Genomic DNA, 12,389 nt, shown 5'->3' on the forward strand with positions numbered 1-12,389 from the left:
GACCTGACAGCGTACAAGTGTGTAGCAAGCGAGTGACATGACAGAGTTTGAGTTCCCCAAAGATTCCACGGACGGGTCAGACACAGCTACTGCATAGGGTTGCGTTCAGGCATCAGCAACTGAGAACTAAGGCAAGACATTTCTTGACACTGCCATAGACTCTAAAAACGTCTTATAAAAATTTACAGTGGTAATAGAATTTGGGAGCAGCTCGACCTTGCTGCTTATGTATATTCTGCAAACCCCGCAAAAAAAGAAAAAGTATATTCTGCAAAACCAAACGATACATCCGAAGCACCTCAAAATTCAGATTCTTGCCATAGGCTAACAACTGTACAGCCGAACGCGACTTTCATAATAACTTTGTAAGAATGCGAGGAAAACCTTTTCTGTCCTGTGCCATTTTGCAGCACCGTCTTACCTTCTTCACAAGTAAGTATGCTACGCTCCCTGTCAAAACTTGGAAATCACCCAACATATCTGCCACAAAACACGCAACAACACAGCTCTATGAACAAACACCTTGGTCACCGTCTCATCTCCCCGAACTGGGCGCTCTCCACGCGGGCGGCGAGCGCGCCGAGCAGCTTCTGGTCGGATTTCGGGTCGGTCTCCTCGACCACGGCGAGGAACTCGCGGGCCTCCTCGTACCGCTTGGCCCTGCAGTAGCTGTCCACCACCCGCTTGTAGGTCAGCTCCATGGGCCTCAGCTTGCGCTGGATCATGTACCCGACCACCTCCCTCGCCTCGGCAAACATCTCCCGGCTCGCGTACCCTCCGACCAGCGTGTGGTAGGTGATCACGCAGGGGGCCACGCCGTCGGCGATCATCTCCGACAGCACCCTCTGGGCCTCCTTGATCAGCCCCTCCTTGCAGAACCCGTTGATGACCGTGTTGTACGACACCACGTCGGGTTTGAGCTGCTGCTGCTGCTGGGACTGGGAGCTCCTGAGCCGCTTCAGGATCTTCTCCGCCTCCCAGGGCTCGTTGCTCTTGGCGTACATGTCCATCAGGCTGTTGTAGGTGATCAGGTCCGGGCTCAGCCCGGACTGCTCGATCGACTCGTACATCTCCATTGCCTTGCTGTACATCCCATTCTTCGCATATATTGACAGCATGGAGTTGAGGATGACGAGGTCAGGTTTGTGACCCCGGGCCTTCACCTCCTGGAACGCCCTCTCGATCCCATCCAGCCGCCGGCACTTGAAGTTGGCGATCACGAGGGTTCTCAGAATGACCCAGCTCGGGAAGATGGTACCTTGATAGACTTCCTTCTCGATGGCCTCTATGCCCGCGGCATTTCCCCCCTTTGCGTGGCACTGAAGCAGCAGCGAGTATGACATGTCGTTTGGCTTGAAACCCTCGCTCTTCATCTTGCTTACGATGGAACGCGCAGCGGTCCAATCCCCTTGGCGAGACAGCACGTTCAGCAACGCATTGTATGTGGTGAGGCAAGGGGCGAAGCCGGCGGCGGTCATTTCATCATACATCTTGAATGCGTTAGCCCTTGAACCACACCGGCCATAAGCACATATCAATGTGTTGTAGGTGTCTCGGCACAGCTCAACCCTGCAGGACTTCATCCCCTCAAGCACCCGAGTGACATAGCTCTCCATGCCTCGCTTCCCGCAGACCGCCAGCAGCGTGTTCCATGTCACCCGGTTCGGCGTGCATCCGCTCCTCGACATCTCCCCAAGCATCTCTAGCATCGCCGCGAACCTTGATTTCTTCCCCAGCATGCCGAGGACAAGATTGTAGGTGTTCGTGTATGGGACAAACCCATTCTTCTTCATCCGGTCGAACAGGGCGAGCGCCTCGTCCACCTTCCCGGCGTTCCCGTACGCCGTCATGATGGTGTTGTAGGTGAATGTGTTGGGCAGCAACCCCTTGCCAATCATCGTGTCGAGGCATTTGGCGGCCTCCTGGTAGAACCCAGCCCTGGCATACGACCCAGCGAGCTCATTGTATGTGACGGCATCAGGCTTGCAGCCAGCGTCCTCCATCTCCTTGATCACCCGCAGAGCCTCCGTGTAGTTCCCGGCCTTGCCAAACACCTGCAGGAGGGCATTGTAGGTGACGACGCACGGGGCGTGGCCGCGGGCCTTGAGGTCCTCGAAGAAGGCGACGGCCTCGTCGACGAGGCCGTCCCGGCCCGCGGCGGCGATGACGGTGCTGGCGGTGAACCCGTCGGGCTCCACCCCCGCGGCCCTCATCTCGTCCAGCAGCGCGACGACGCGCGGCCAGGAGCGGCCCATGCGTCCGTAGACGTCGAGCACGACGTTGTAGGTGACGCGCGTGGGCGCCACGCCCTCGCGCCGGAGCTCGTCGAAGAGCCGGAGCGCGCGCTCGTAGCGGCCCTCGCGGGAGAGCGCGTGGAGCACGGTGGTGTAGGCGCGGACGTCGAGCCGGGCGCCGGGCGGCAGCGGCATTTCGTCGAGCAGCGCGCAGACGGCGTCGTGGCGGCCCTCGCGGCCGAGGGCCCGCACGACCATCTCGAGCGGCGCGGCGCCCTCGGCGGCCCCCTCGGAGCGCGCCCAGCGGAGGAGCGCCAGCGCCCACTCCCAGTGGCCGGAGAGCTCGAGCGCCTTGAGGAGGGACGGCAGGTCGGCGGCCCGCAGGAGGTCGTCGCGGCGGGCGGCGAGGAAGGCCGGGAGGGCCGGGAGCGGCGTGGCGGAGAGCTCGAGCACCAGCGCCTGCGCGGCCGGGGAGAGGAAGGAGCTCGCCGGGGTCGGGGTGGGGTGGTGGTGTTGGTGGTGCGGCGGCTGCTGGTGGCTCCGGCGCGGGACGGGGGCCGGGGCCGGGGCCGGCGCGGCGGTGAGGTGGAGGAGGAAGGAGTCGAGCGGGAGCGAGGAGGGGGCCTGCGGCGGCGGGGCGGCCGGGAGCAGCGTCTGCTGGGACGGGGGCGCCCGCTTCTTGGGGCCGGACGGGAGGGTGGGCTTGTTCGGGAACACCCCGCGGCCGGTGGCCTCCATCGCCGGCGCGGTGGGTGGTTGGCGGCAGCTGCGGCGAGCTCAGGAAGCAGCCGTACGGACGGGGGCGTGGACCGTGGAGTGTGTCAGTCAGGGGCGATGGGGTTTTGGGGATACGGTGGCGGCAGCGGGTGGACGGGGATTGGCGGCAAAGGATGACGATGACACGAGCGCCATCTGATGCACCACTGCCAGCAGCGACGCCCTCCCGCCTGCCGTTTCGCTCGGAATATCCACCTGCGCCTGATCGCCACTTGATCTGAATCTGAACTACGACCGGCGCGTCAAAAGATCCACCTGCCCGGTTATTCTATCAGTACCGACAGAGCAAATCGAAGCTAAAAACAGCACATGAGCATGAGACCGTGTCAGAAAACAGCTGCAACCATGAGAGAAGTTCAATGCCGAACCAGTGCAGTGTCACGCAAGATGAATAAAATGGAACTGAATTCCTATGATTTACAGTGCACCCTATGCCATGATGCATGTACTAGCACATTAGTCGACTAAACCACTTGGTTATACTACTAGTGACATGGCAGGCATGTTGTCCTTTCCCTTCTCCCTCTAAACATCTAAATAACCCGTCCAGCAGGCATACGTCTCTACGAGAGATTCAGATCAGTCCTCGCTGAAATTCCATGGCAGTCCTGTCGCCCTGTCAGTTCATCATCCTCCAATACTGCAGATTTCTTGCCACCTTCAGAGGCGACGACGAGCCTGAATGGTAACGAGAAATATGCGCAGTCAGGATCAACGGTAACAAGGTCCTCCTCCCGCGTGAAGCTAGTTTGCAGAAGTATACCCATGAACAGGATCCAGGACAAGTTACTTGGCCTTCTTCGGCCTCCCGGCAGGCCTCCTCTCTGGGACATAGTCTGGATCTTGCTTGTCCATCGCTATCGGCGTCGTTTGCTCTAGCTTGATCTCTCCCTTGACCGTGGCGTCGCCGAGTCTGCGGCGTGTGCCCATGGCGGGCGAATCTGTGGCCCTCGGGGTTGTCCTCGGAGAGTTGGATTGCTTTCTCCTGCGGTTCTTGGAGCCGTTTTGTAGCTGCAAGCTGAAATGGACAATCATATTAGCTTGCTTCCCTAGTAACCTCTTAACATCACATATACCAAACGGAAGCTAATGGTAGAAATTGCACTTCAAAAAATGATCGATGAGGTGGCTCCTTCTGAATGAGGCATTGCTGAATTGCTGATACAGTAAAAAAAATGGTGATGATATCTGGCTATCCTAATAAGCACCGTATCAGCTGACAACTTTGCATGATAGCAGCTGCAAGCATAAATTTCGATCCAACAAATAATAGAACGGTCTAGATGAAAATACCAAGTTTTAATGACAAAGGACAGTCACCACAATAATGAAATAGGTGAGGTGCAATATGGCATACCTAGGTGTGGCCTCAATATCCCCCATGAACATTAATTTTGAAACAGAACCCGAGTCATCATATGCAGCATCTGCACAACAGCAACCAACAGCATCAGATGTTAGGCATCATGCTTATTACTAATCAGCAGACATAGCAAATCAAAGATCACAAACCCTTATGCTTTTGGTGTGACAAGTCCATCATCTTCTGCTCAAAGGGAATAAGACCATCTAAAGGCTCCAACTTCAAAGGAAACCCGTTCTTCAGATCCTATGATAAAGGTTGACATTACCTTTCATGTCAGCACACATTACTACATCTGTTATTTGACTGATACAAAAGAAAGACACCCAAGAAAATCAATTGTTTAGAGGGGTTCTAGTACCTTATTTGGCACTGCCGGAGGTTTGCTAGGGACATCCAATTTTTCATTAGCTCTTTCAACTTTCGAGACAATGTTAGAATGTGCTAAGTTGTTTGCCCCAAGAAGGGGAACATCTGATAACAGTTTATTGCCTTCTCCTGAAAAAACTTCAAACACATATTATCAGAATTGAAACTTTTGTAATAAATTGTAACTGATGAAGAAATATGTACACAGGTAACTGTAAATGATTAGCAATACAAAAGCTTAACGGCGCTTCTCAAGGAATTGCAGAAGCTCTTTTGTAATCTATACCTGGACGATTTCTAACAACATCAACTTGCTTAAATTTTGTGATGTGTATCGGATTTCCATCAGCCTTTGTCCTGACTCTTCGAAGGTCCTCGGGGATATCCCGCACAACAGAGTACCTTCGTTTGAAAGCCTGCAGTCCAGTGTTCCGTTAGACAAACAGGGGTGGAATATAACCGAATGGGCTTGAGAGTTGAGATACCATACACATGACAAATTAATTTCCCCAAGGGCAAAGAGCACTCACAGGCTGAATATTGTCAGCTTTATCGTTGAAAAGGCTACGACTGGCAGGAGTTAATATTGGAACTGTGTCGGCAGCAGCACTATTATCAAAACCATGGCCATGGATTCGAAAGTTTGATGTTGAAGGCAAGGACACATTTGGACTAAATGAAGAATATCCAAGGGTTGGTTGGTTGTCAGCCTTCCAACTGATCGGAAGAGCAATCTCACCATCAGCAATTCCACCTGAATCTGGATCCACAACCCGCTCTTGAATTATCTTTATTAGTGTACTGCACTCAGACCTAACATTAAAATTAAGGATTCGAAATAGTCTATCAATAGTGTAGTTTAAATCTTCAGCAATGAACAGACGTTAGTTTGTCCAGAATAGAGGTATATGTAATGCGATAAAGGAGTTTCCAGTCACAACTTTTGGTTGCTATTATCACAGGATGCAGGCTGGACTAACTGTTTAACATAGCATAACCGATTCTTGAGGGTACACAATTCAGCAACTTTCAAAATAGTTAGAAAATCATTTTTTTCGAGAAAACACAAAAGCTTTGTTTATTGATGCATTGATGAAGTACACAACATAATTGTGAAACTAAGGAAAAAATTAACACCAATTCAATTGTGCATCACAATCCGACGTGTGTCGTGATATTTATCACCATTTCCCAAAATGAAATATACAATATGTGTATGTAAATAATGATTCATGCGCTAATTGCTTGCCCTGAAGCATTATTAATGGTGTAAAGAACTACACACTGTGCATGTGTAATCAATATACATAAAATTTTGAGAGCTAGGCACAGATAGTCTTAGATCTATTGTTTACACGAATGCCAAGACAAGAGAAAAGAGGTACTCTGGAAACACTGGGACTGTTTGGATCAAGGAATCACCTCATTCATCGTTGGGTGATCCCTCAAAATTGGTGGGGTGACCTAATCCCTCACTTATGCTTATGCTTATGAAGGACGAGCTAGTGATGCACCAACCCATTCCATTCTTCAAACAAGGGCGCTAGGGTTGCATGGTCAATTCACAACGGTCAAACCAAACAATCCTTTTGAATAGGCCCAATTTTTCGTATTGTAGAACACAAAATGCAGAGTGCATAACTAAAATAAAAGAAAGACTGCGCTTCATTTTGTTTCATCAGTGTGAAACAAAGTACAAATAAAGCCCCATGTTTAAATATATATTCAGAAATAAGAATAGCCGTATGCTGGCACCACAAAGCAAAATGCAAATTAAACAGTACTTTCCAGGTGGACATCAATGGAAGTAAACAAGAGATATATAATACCTTGAGTAGGTTTCCTGCATAAGCAACTGCATTATGGCATCTTTCGGCTCAATTTCTGAGACAATTGCTAGGGATCCCTGCGTATAGTCTTTCAGGTCAGTCTCCTCACTCTAGAAAAAGCAACAACAAAAAATGATGCAATGGGAAGTCCTTAGATAACTGAGGAATCACTCCTAGAAGTGAGAAATGGTTGTTCAGAAAATAATGGGACTGTAATTGGTAAGATAAAAATTATAAGGGTTGTGGGATACCTGGTTTAACTGATTGTTTTTCGATGGGACACGCACAGAATCATCAAAATCTGTGGAATACAAGAAATCGCCAGGTAGGCACATCAAATAATGTATTCACATGAGTTGCTGAATATAATGCCAACTAAGCTTTAGTGATCTAAACGCTCTTATATTTCTTTACAGAGGGAGCACCAAAGGGGGGAAATAAGGTGTATCTTCAGAAAATAGAAAATAATGGAGAAAAACTCTGAATGCTAACTCATTTAGGTAATTCTCTTTTAAATCACATTTTTTAAATTCTGTCAGAATGCTAGAAGATTGTGCCATAATATGCGGAAACTAAGAGGCTTCAAAACTATGCGATAGATGATGACATTTGATGGTTCAACATTCTGCAGTAGTATTTTGGATGAGTATGGCCTTTCAGGACCAACTTATTATTATTGGTAAACAATGAAAGGCCTCCAAATATGCAGGCATCCAAATAAACGCTTAGCACAGGGATATATGGGTTATGCATAAACTGGTCTTCTAAACTAGTTAATTAGTGACTTAGTGCCGGTGCACCAAAATTCACGTCCCAATGCCAGTTTTTATATTAGTGAACACTGATTGACTTTTATTAGGGAGCATTGCGAACAGAGTTGAAACGCAACTAGCATGGCCGAAAGGCAAAACGACTGAATGATCGAACATTTTCTTCTACACAGATATGAAACATGTAAGCGTGGAGCATCAGATTTCCCGTTCCGTAATCCCTAGTGTGGACCGCTCCACGAACTTATCGTGTAACACATAATGACTGGAAATGAGAACTCGTTTGGTTTCACTCGTGTTTGGTTGTGATTTCTGCGAGATTATGACGGAAACTGGTCCAAACACTGAGCTACGCAGAAATTTTGGACAGAATTTGATGCGGCACGGCATCCATGGCCCTGAGGGCGCCAACTTGGAATTCGTAATTTGAGGAGCGGGGTTCGCCATAGAAGACACTCGAACAGGGTTGGAAAATGCACTAGCATGGCCAAAACAACTGAGGAATCAAATATTTTCCTCTATTAAGTATCGAAGCACGAACCATCTATTCCCTAAAAAAAACATGAACCATCAGATTTCCCATCCTGCAATGCCAACTAAGTTGGAGAACACTTTATTTACAGGAAAAAAAAAACTAGCACAGACCGAACACAATAGGTCAATAGTACTGAGGAATTTGCATGAAATTCTTATGGAATAAACACAAAACATGCAAGTGCAAAAATGTACTGAACAGAGCTGAGAAAGTACTAGGCACCAAAGGGAAAAGTGAGGTGTATCTTCTGAAAATAGTAAAGGATGGAGAAAAAAAGTGGGTGCTAACTCATTTGGGTAAATCTCTTTTCAATCACATTTTTTAAATTTTGTCAATATTGAGAACAGAATGCTAGAAGATTATGCAATAAATATGGGAAAACTAAGAGGCTTCAAAACTATGCGACAGATGACATTTGATGGCTTCAACATTATGCAGAAGTATTTTGGATTAGAGCTATGAACACTGACATGACCTTTCAGAACCTATTATTGGCAAACACTGAAAGGCCTTCAAAAAATACATGCGTGCAAATGAAAGGTTAGCACAGGAATCTACGGGTTATACATAAACTGGTCTTCTAAACCAGTTAATTAGTGACTTAGTGCCAGTGCACTTAAGCTCACGACCTGATGCCATTTTTATAATAGTGAACACTGATTGACTTTTATCAGGGAGCATTGCAAACAGAGTTGAAAATGCACTAGCATGGCCGAAAGGCGAAACAACCGAGTAATCGAACATTTACTTCACCGCATATATGAAACATGGAAGTGCGAAGCATCAGATTCCCCATTCTGTAATGCCTACTGTGGACGGCTCCACGAACTTATCGTGTAAGAGATTAATGACTGGAAATGTGAAATCATTTGGTTTCACTCGTATTTCGTCGCGATTTCTGTGAGATCACAACGGAACCTAGACCAAACATCCAGCTACGCAGAAATTTTGGACGGAATTGATGCGGCATGGCGTCCACGGCCCCGAGGGCGCCAACTCGGAATTCGTAATTTGAGGAGGGGGTTCGCCATTAAAAAAACTCGAACAGGGTTGAAAAATGCACGCCGAAACAACCGAGGAATCAAACATTCGTTTCTGTATGTATGGAAGCGCGAAGCATCAGATTCCCCGTCCTATAATTCCTATCGCGGAACGCTCGGCGAACTCATCGTTCGAGAGATTGACGACTGGAAACGCGAAACCAACCATTTCGCTCGCAGCAATGCCCGCGAGATCACGGCGAACAACCGGGCCAATGCATCGGGCCACGCGGAAAATTCGGCGGAAATTAATGCGGCGCGGGAGGCGGCAATTAATTCAGAATTCGTAATTCGAGGAGGAGGGGGGGGGGGGGGGGGGGGGGGGGCTTGGTTCGCGTACCAGCGCCGGCGCCGCCGTGGAGGCCCTCGCGGGGATGGCAGAACGAGGTCGGGGAGGAGGAGGCGGACCCGCCCGACGCGGCGGGGCCGGAGCCGCGCGGGGAGGAGGAGGGGGAGGGGCCGAGCACGGAGGCGAGGAGCCGGCCGGCGCCGGAGACGAGGCCCGCGAGCCACCCGCTGGGCGGCGGCGGCGGGGGAGGCGGGGGCGGAGGGGAGGCGCCCCCGGACGGCGACGGGCGCGGGTCGCCGCCCCCGGCGGATGACTCCATGGGCGGGACGCGGGCGAGGGAGGAGAGAGCGGAGAGGAGTGGAGGGAAGGTGGAAAATAGAATGGGAACCCGAGAGTAAACCGGGCCGGCGGTTTCGGGTCGCGCACACGTTCGTGGGTGCCGTCCGTTTGGTATGTGGCGGATTTTTGGGGCTGTGCGGTTTCGAAAACGCTCTGGATTTTGGGGGCTCCCCCGCCGTGTGCCCAACGTTTCTCTTTGGGGCCCACGTGCCAGTGGGCGTGCTCTGAATGAGAGCGGCGCCATGGGCGTGGCGATACGATGGTGGGACGGAAAGATCAAGCTGAAACATTGTTTTCGTACGGGCTAATACCACGGCTCATGAGCTAGCTAGATTTAGGCCCTGTTCGGAGCACCTCCACTCCACAACTCCACTCCCGGAGTTGGTGGAGTTATAGTTGAAAACTGTGGAGCAGCTATTTCCTGGCTCCACAGCTCTCAGAATTTTATGGAGCTGATGGAATTCCAAACAGAGCCTTAGTTTCTACACTTACGTTTTTGAAAAATCAGGTTCACAAACCTTTGAGTCGTGTCGTCAAAAGATTTGTGAATGATGTGATTTTGATTCTGAGTTAATATAAAGCTAGTCATGACAGCCATTCCTTAACGAAAGAAAAGCAACGCAACATGCACTTGCATCAACTTTTTACCCACAAAGGGATATTTCCTAGCTCCCGGGCCTGTTCACGACATTTTTGCATTCCATGGGTGCTTGGCTCAAGCCCAGCGGAGCCTGGTTGAAGAAATACGAGCTTTGTACCATGCTGTGCATCGTGTTTGATTGCCATGAAGGCTCGGGCTGCATGAGAGCATAAACACGATCATGGCATTTGGCTGCATGTTTGTGATCTTCAGATGCAACGTTCGGCTGTTTGGGTGTGCGCGTAGCGTAGTGATGGTTAATCTCACCTCTTGTTCGGATAGTGAACCTACCTCACACCACTACACTTGAGAAACTTTATCTAACACCTTGGTTGACTTTCCTGGTATACCCGTAAACTATCTTTATGATCACACAATTGTGGGTAATGTTTGGCAACCCCAAAACAATCATCCGGTATGAAGGTCCATAATATTCTTATGGTTTAAGGATGCGAGTAAATGTTAACACATAATATGATAATATCGTCAGCATAGTGATGACGGGGTCTCACAGTATATCAAAGTTAGGTCTATCCAACACCACCACCATTCTGCCAATAATGTGATCTCATTATTGTCGGTATTCTTATTACTTTAACAATGCCCTATGATCAGAAAAAACATGATCATCTGCAAAAGATGAGCTAGTATTAGAGGCGTGACTAGGGATTTATCTATCGTTTATGTTTCCACACATGCAACTGAGTTTTTCTCGTAATCTCGTATTTAAGAATCATTGCAACACAACACACAAATATAAACTTTAATTACGAACATGAAGAAATAGTACTTTATTATTGCCTCTAAGGCATATTTTCAACACCTCCTCCCCACCTTATGTTAGGGACAGGGAGCTCTAGCCCCCTCCCCTTCACGACTGAAGTAAAATCATGTTGCTTCAACTATATCCATCTGCATAGGTACATAGAACGTGGTATGTACTTTGTAGTACATCCTCACACATATATCTAACACAAGTCTAGATGGGTCTTTGCTCTCATTATTTATACCAATTTATGTTCCACTATGGCTTCTGATGACAGAGAAGACCAGAATAAGGAGTGCACTACTGGAATTAGCTTATTTCCCGGCTGCCAGTTCTTTGCCGTCCGCTGGCGGACGACAAAGAAGGTCTTTGCCGTCCGCTTAAACGGACGGCAAAGAATAGGCTGATGGTAAAGAAGGTCTTTGCCATCAGCCTGTTCTTTGCCGTCTGCTAGCGGACGACAAAAATTCTTTGCCGTCCGCTGGCTGACGGCAAAGAGAGAGCTGGCCCCACTAAAGGAGCTAATTGGAAAAAACTTAACGGCCCCCTCTTTGCCGTCTGCTAGACGGCAAAGAGGAAACAAAGCGGACGGCAAAGGGTGGGCGGACGACAAAGAAGTGACCTAACTAACGGCCGAGCCCCACCCCGCCCCTTCTCTCTGTTTATCTCCCTCTCTCCTCCCCGACGACCAGAGCAGCCCCCGCCGCCCGCCGCCGCCCCCACTACCCGCCTGTCACGCCCAAGATGCGACCATATCCTAAAGGAACTCGAAGGTCCCACCAAGGATAGAAGCGCATCTTGAAGACGCTTTTGCAAGGTGGATATCATTACATCAACATTACATAATAGATGGGGATACATACAAGGCATACAAATGCCGCAAGAATACACCAACATCATACATAAGAGCAACATCCGACTATGGATGAAACACAAACAGAAGCTCAAACGACATCCACCCTGCTAGCCCAGGCTGCCGACCTGGAACCTATCCCCTGATCGAAGAAGAAGCAGAAGAAGAACTCCAATACAAGCTAACATCGCTCTCGCGTCATGATCATCGCAAAACCTGTACCTGCAACTGTTGTTGTAGTAATCTGTGAGCCATGAGGACTCAGCAATCCCATTACCATGGATATCAAGACTAGCAAAGCTTAATGGGTAAGGAAATGATAGGTGGTGAGGTTGCAACAGCGACTAAGAATGTATGGTGGCTAACATACGCAAATAAGAGCAAGAAGAGAAGCAACGGAACGGTCGTGAAACTAGCAATGATCAAGAAGTGATCCTGAACTCCTACTTACGTCAAACATAACCCAAAAACCGTGTTCACTTCCCGGACTCCGCCGAAAAGAGACCATCATGGTTACACACGCGGTTGATGCGTTTTAATTAAGTCAAGTGTCAAGTTCTTTACAACCGGACATTAACAAATTCC

General features: G+C 49.2%; 2 protein-coding genes across 5 annotated transcripts; both read right to left on the reverse strand.

Moving 5' to 3' along the window:
- Positions 1 to 284: 284 nt before the first annotated feature.
- On the reverse strand, positions 285 to 3,330 carry LOC109773164 (uncharacterized). Its single transcript, XM_020331861.3, has one exon. It carries the CDS (start codon positions 2,970 to 2,972, stop codon positions 528 to 530), a length of 2,445 nt encoding a protein of 814 aa, XP_020187450.1. The 5' UTR covers positions 2,973 to 3,330; the 3' UTR covers positions 285 to 527.
- Positions 3,331 to 3,371: 41 nt separating this feature from the next.
- Positions 3,372 to 9,560, reverse strand: LOC109773165 (uncharacterized). Of its 4 annotated transcripts, none has more exons than XM_073505379.1 (10): positions 9,258 to 9,560; positions 6,824 to 6,873; positions 6,573 to 6,649; positions 5,274 to 5,556; positions 5,030 to 5,159; positions 4,736 to 4,872; positions 4,524 to 4,620; positions 4,369 to 4,438; positions 3,775 to 4,029; positions 3,372 to 3,689 (listed from the first exon to the last, which is right to left on the reverse strand). In XM_073505379.1, exons 1-9 carry the CDS (start codon positions 9,523 to 9,525, stop codon positions 3,798 to 3,800), a joined length of 1,344 nt encoding a protein of 447 aa, XP_073361480.1. In that variant the 5' UTR covers positions 9,526 to 9,560; the 3' UTR covers positions 3,372 to 3,689; positions 3,775 to 3,797. The 4 variants fall into 4 exon arrangements, with proteins under 4 accessions (XP_073361480.1, XP_045086979.1, XP_045086978.1 ...); XM_045231044.2 differs by having other exon boundaries at positions 4,736 to 4,881; XM_045231043.1 differs by having other exon boundaries at positions 6,573 to 6,682; positions 9,258 to 9,540.
- Positions 9,561 to 12,389: the final 2,829 nt, after the last annotated feature.

Source organism: Aegilops tauschii, chromosome 7 (genome assembly GCF_002575655.3).
Source record: "Aegilops tauschii subsp. strangulata cultivar AL8/78 chromosome 7, Aet v6.0, whole genome shotgun sequence".
In the NCBI taxonomy this organism is placed as follows: domain Eukaryota; kingdom Viridiplantae; phylum Streptophyta; class Magnoliopsida; order Poales; family Poaceae; genus Aegilops; species Aegilops tauschii.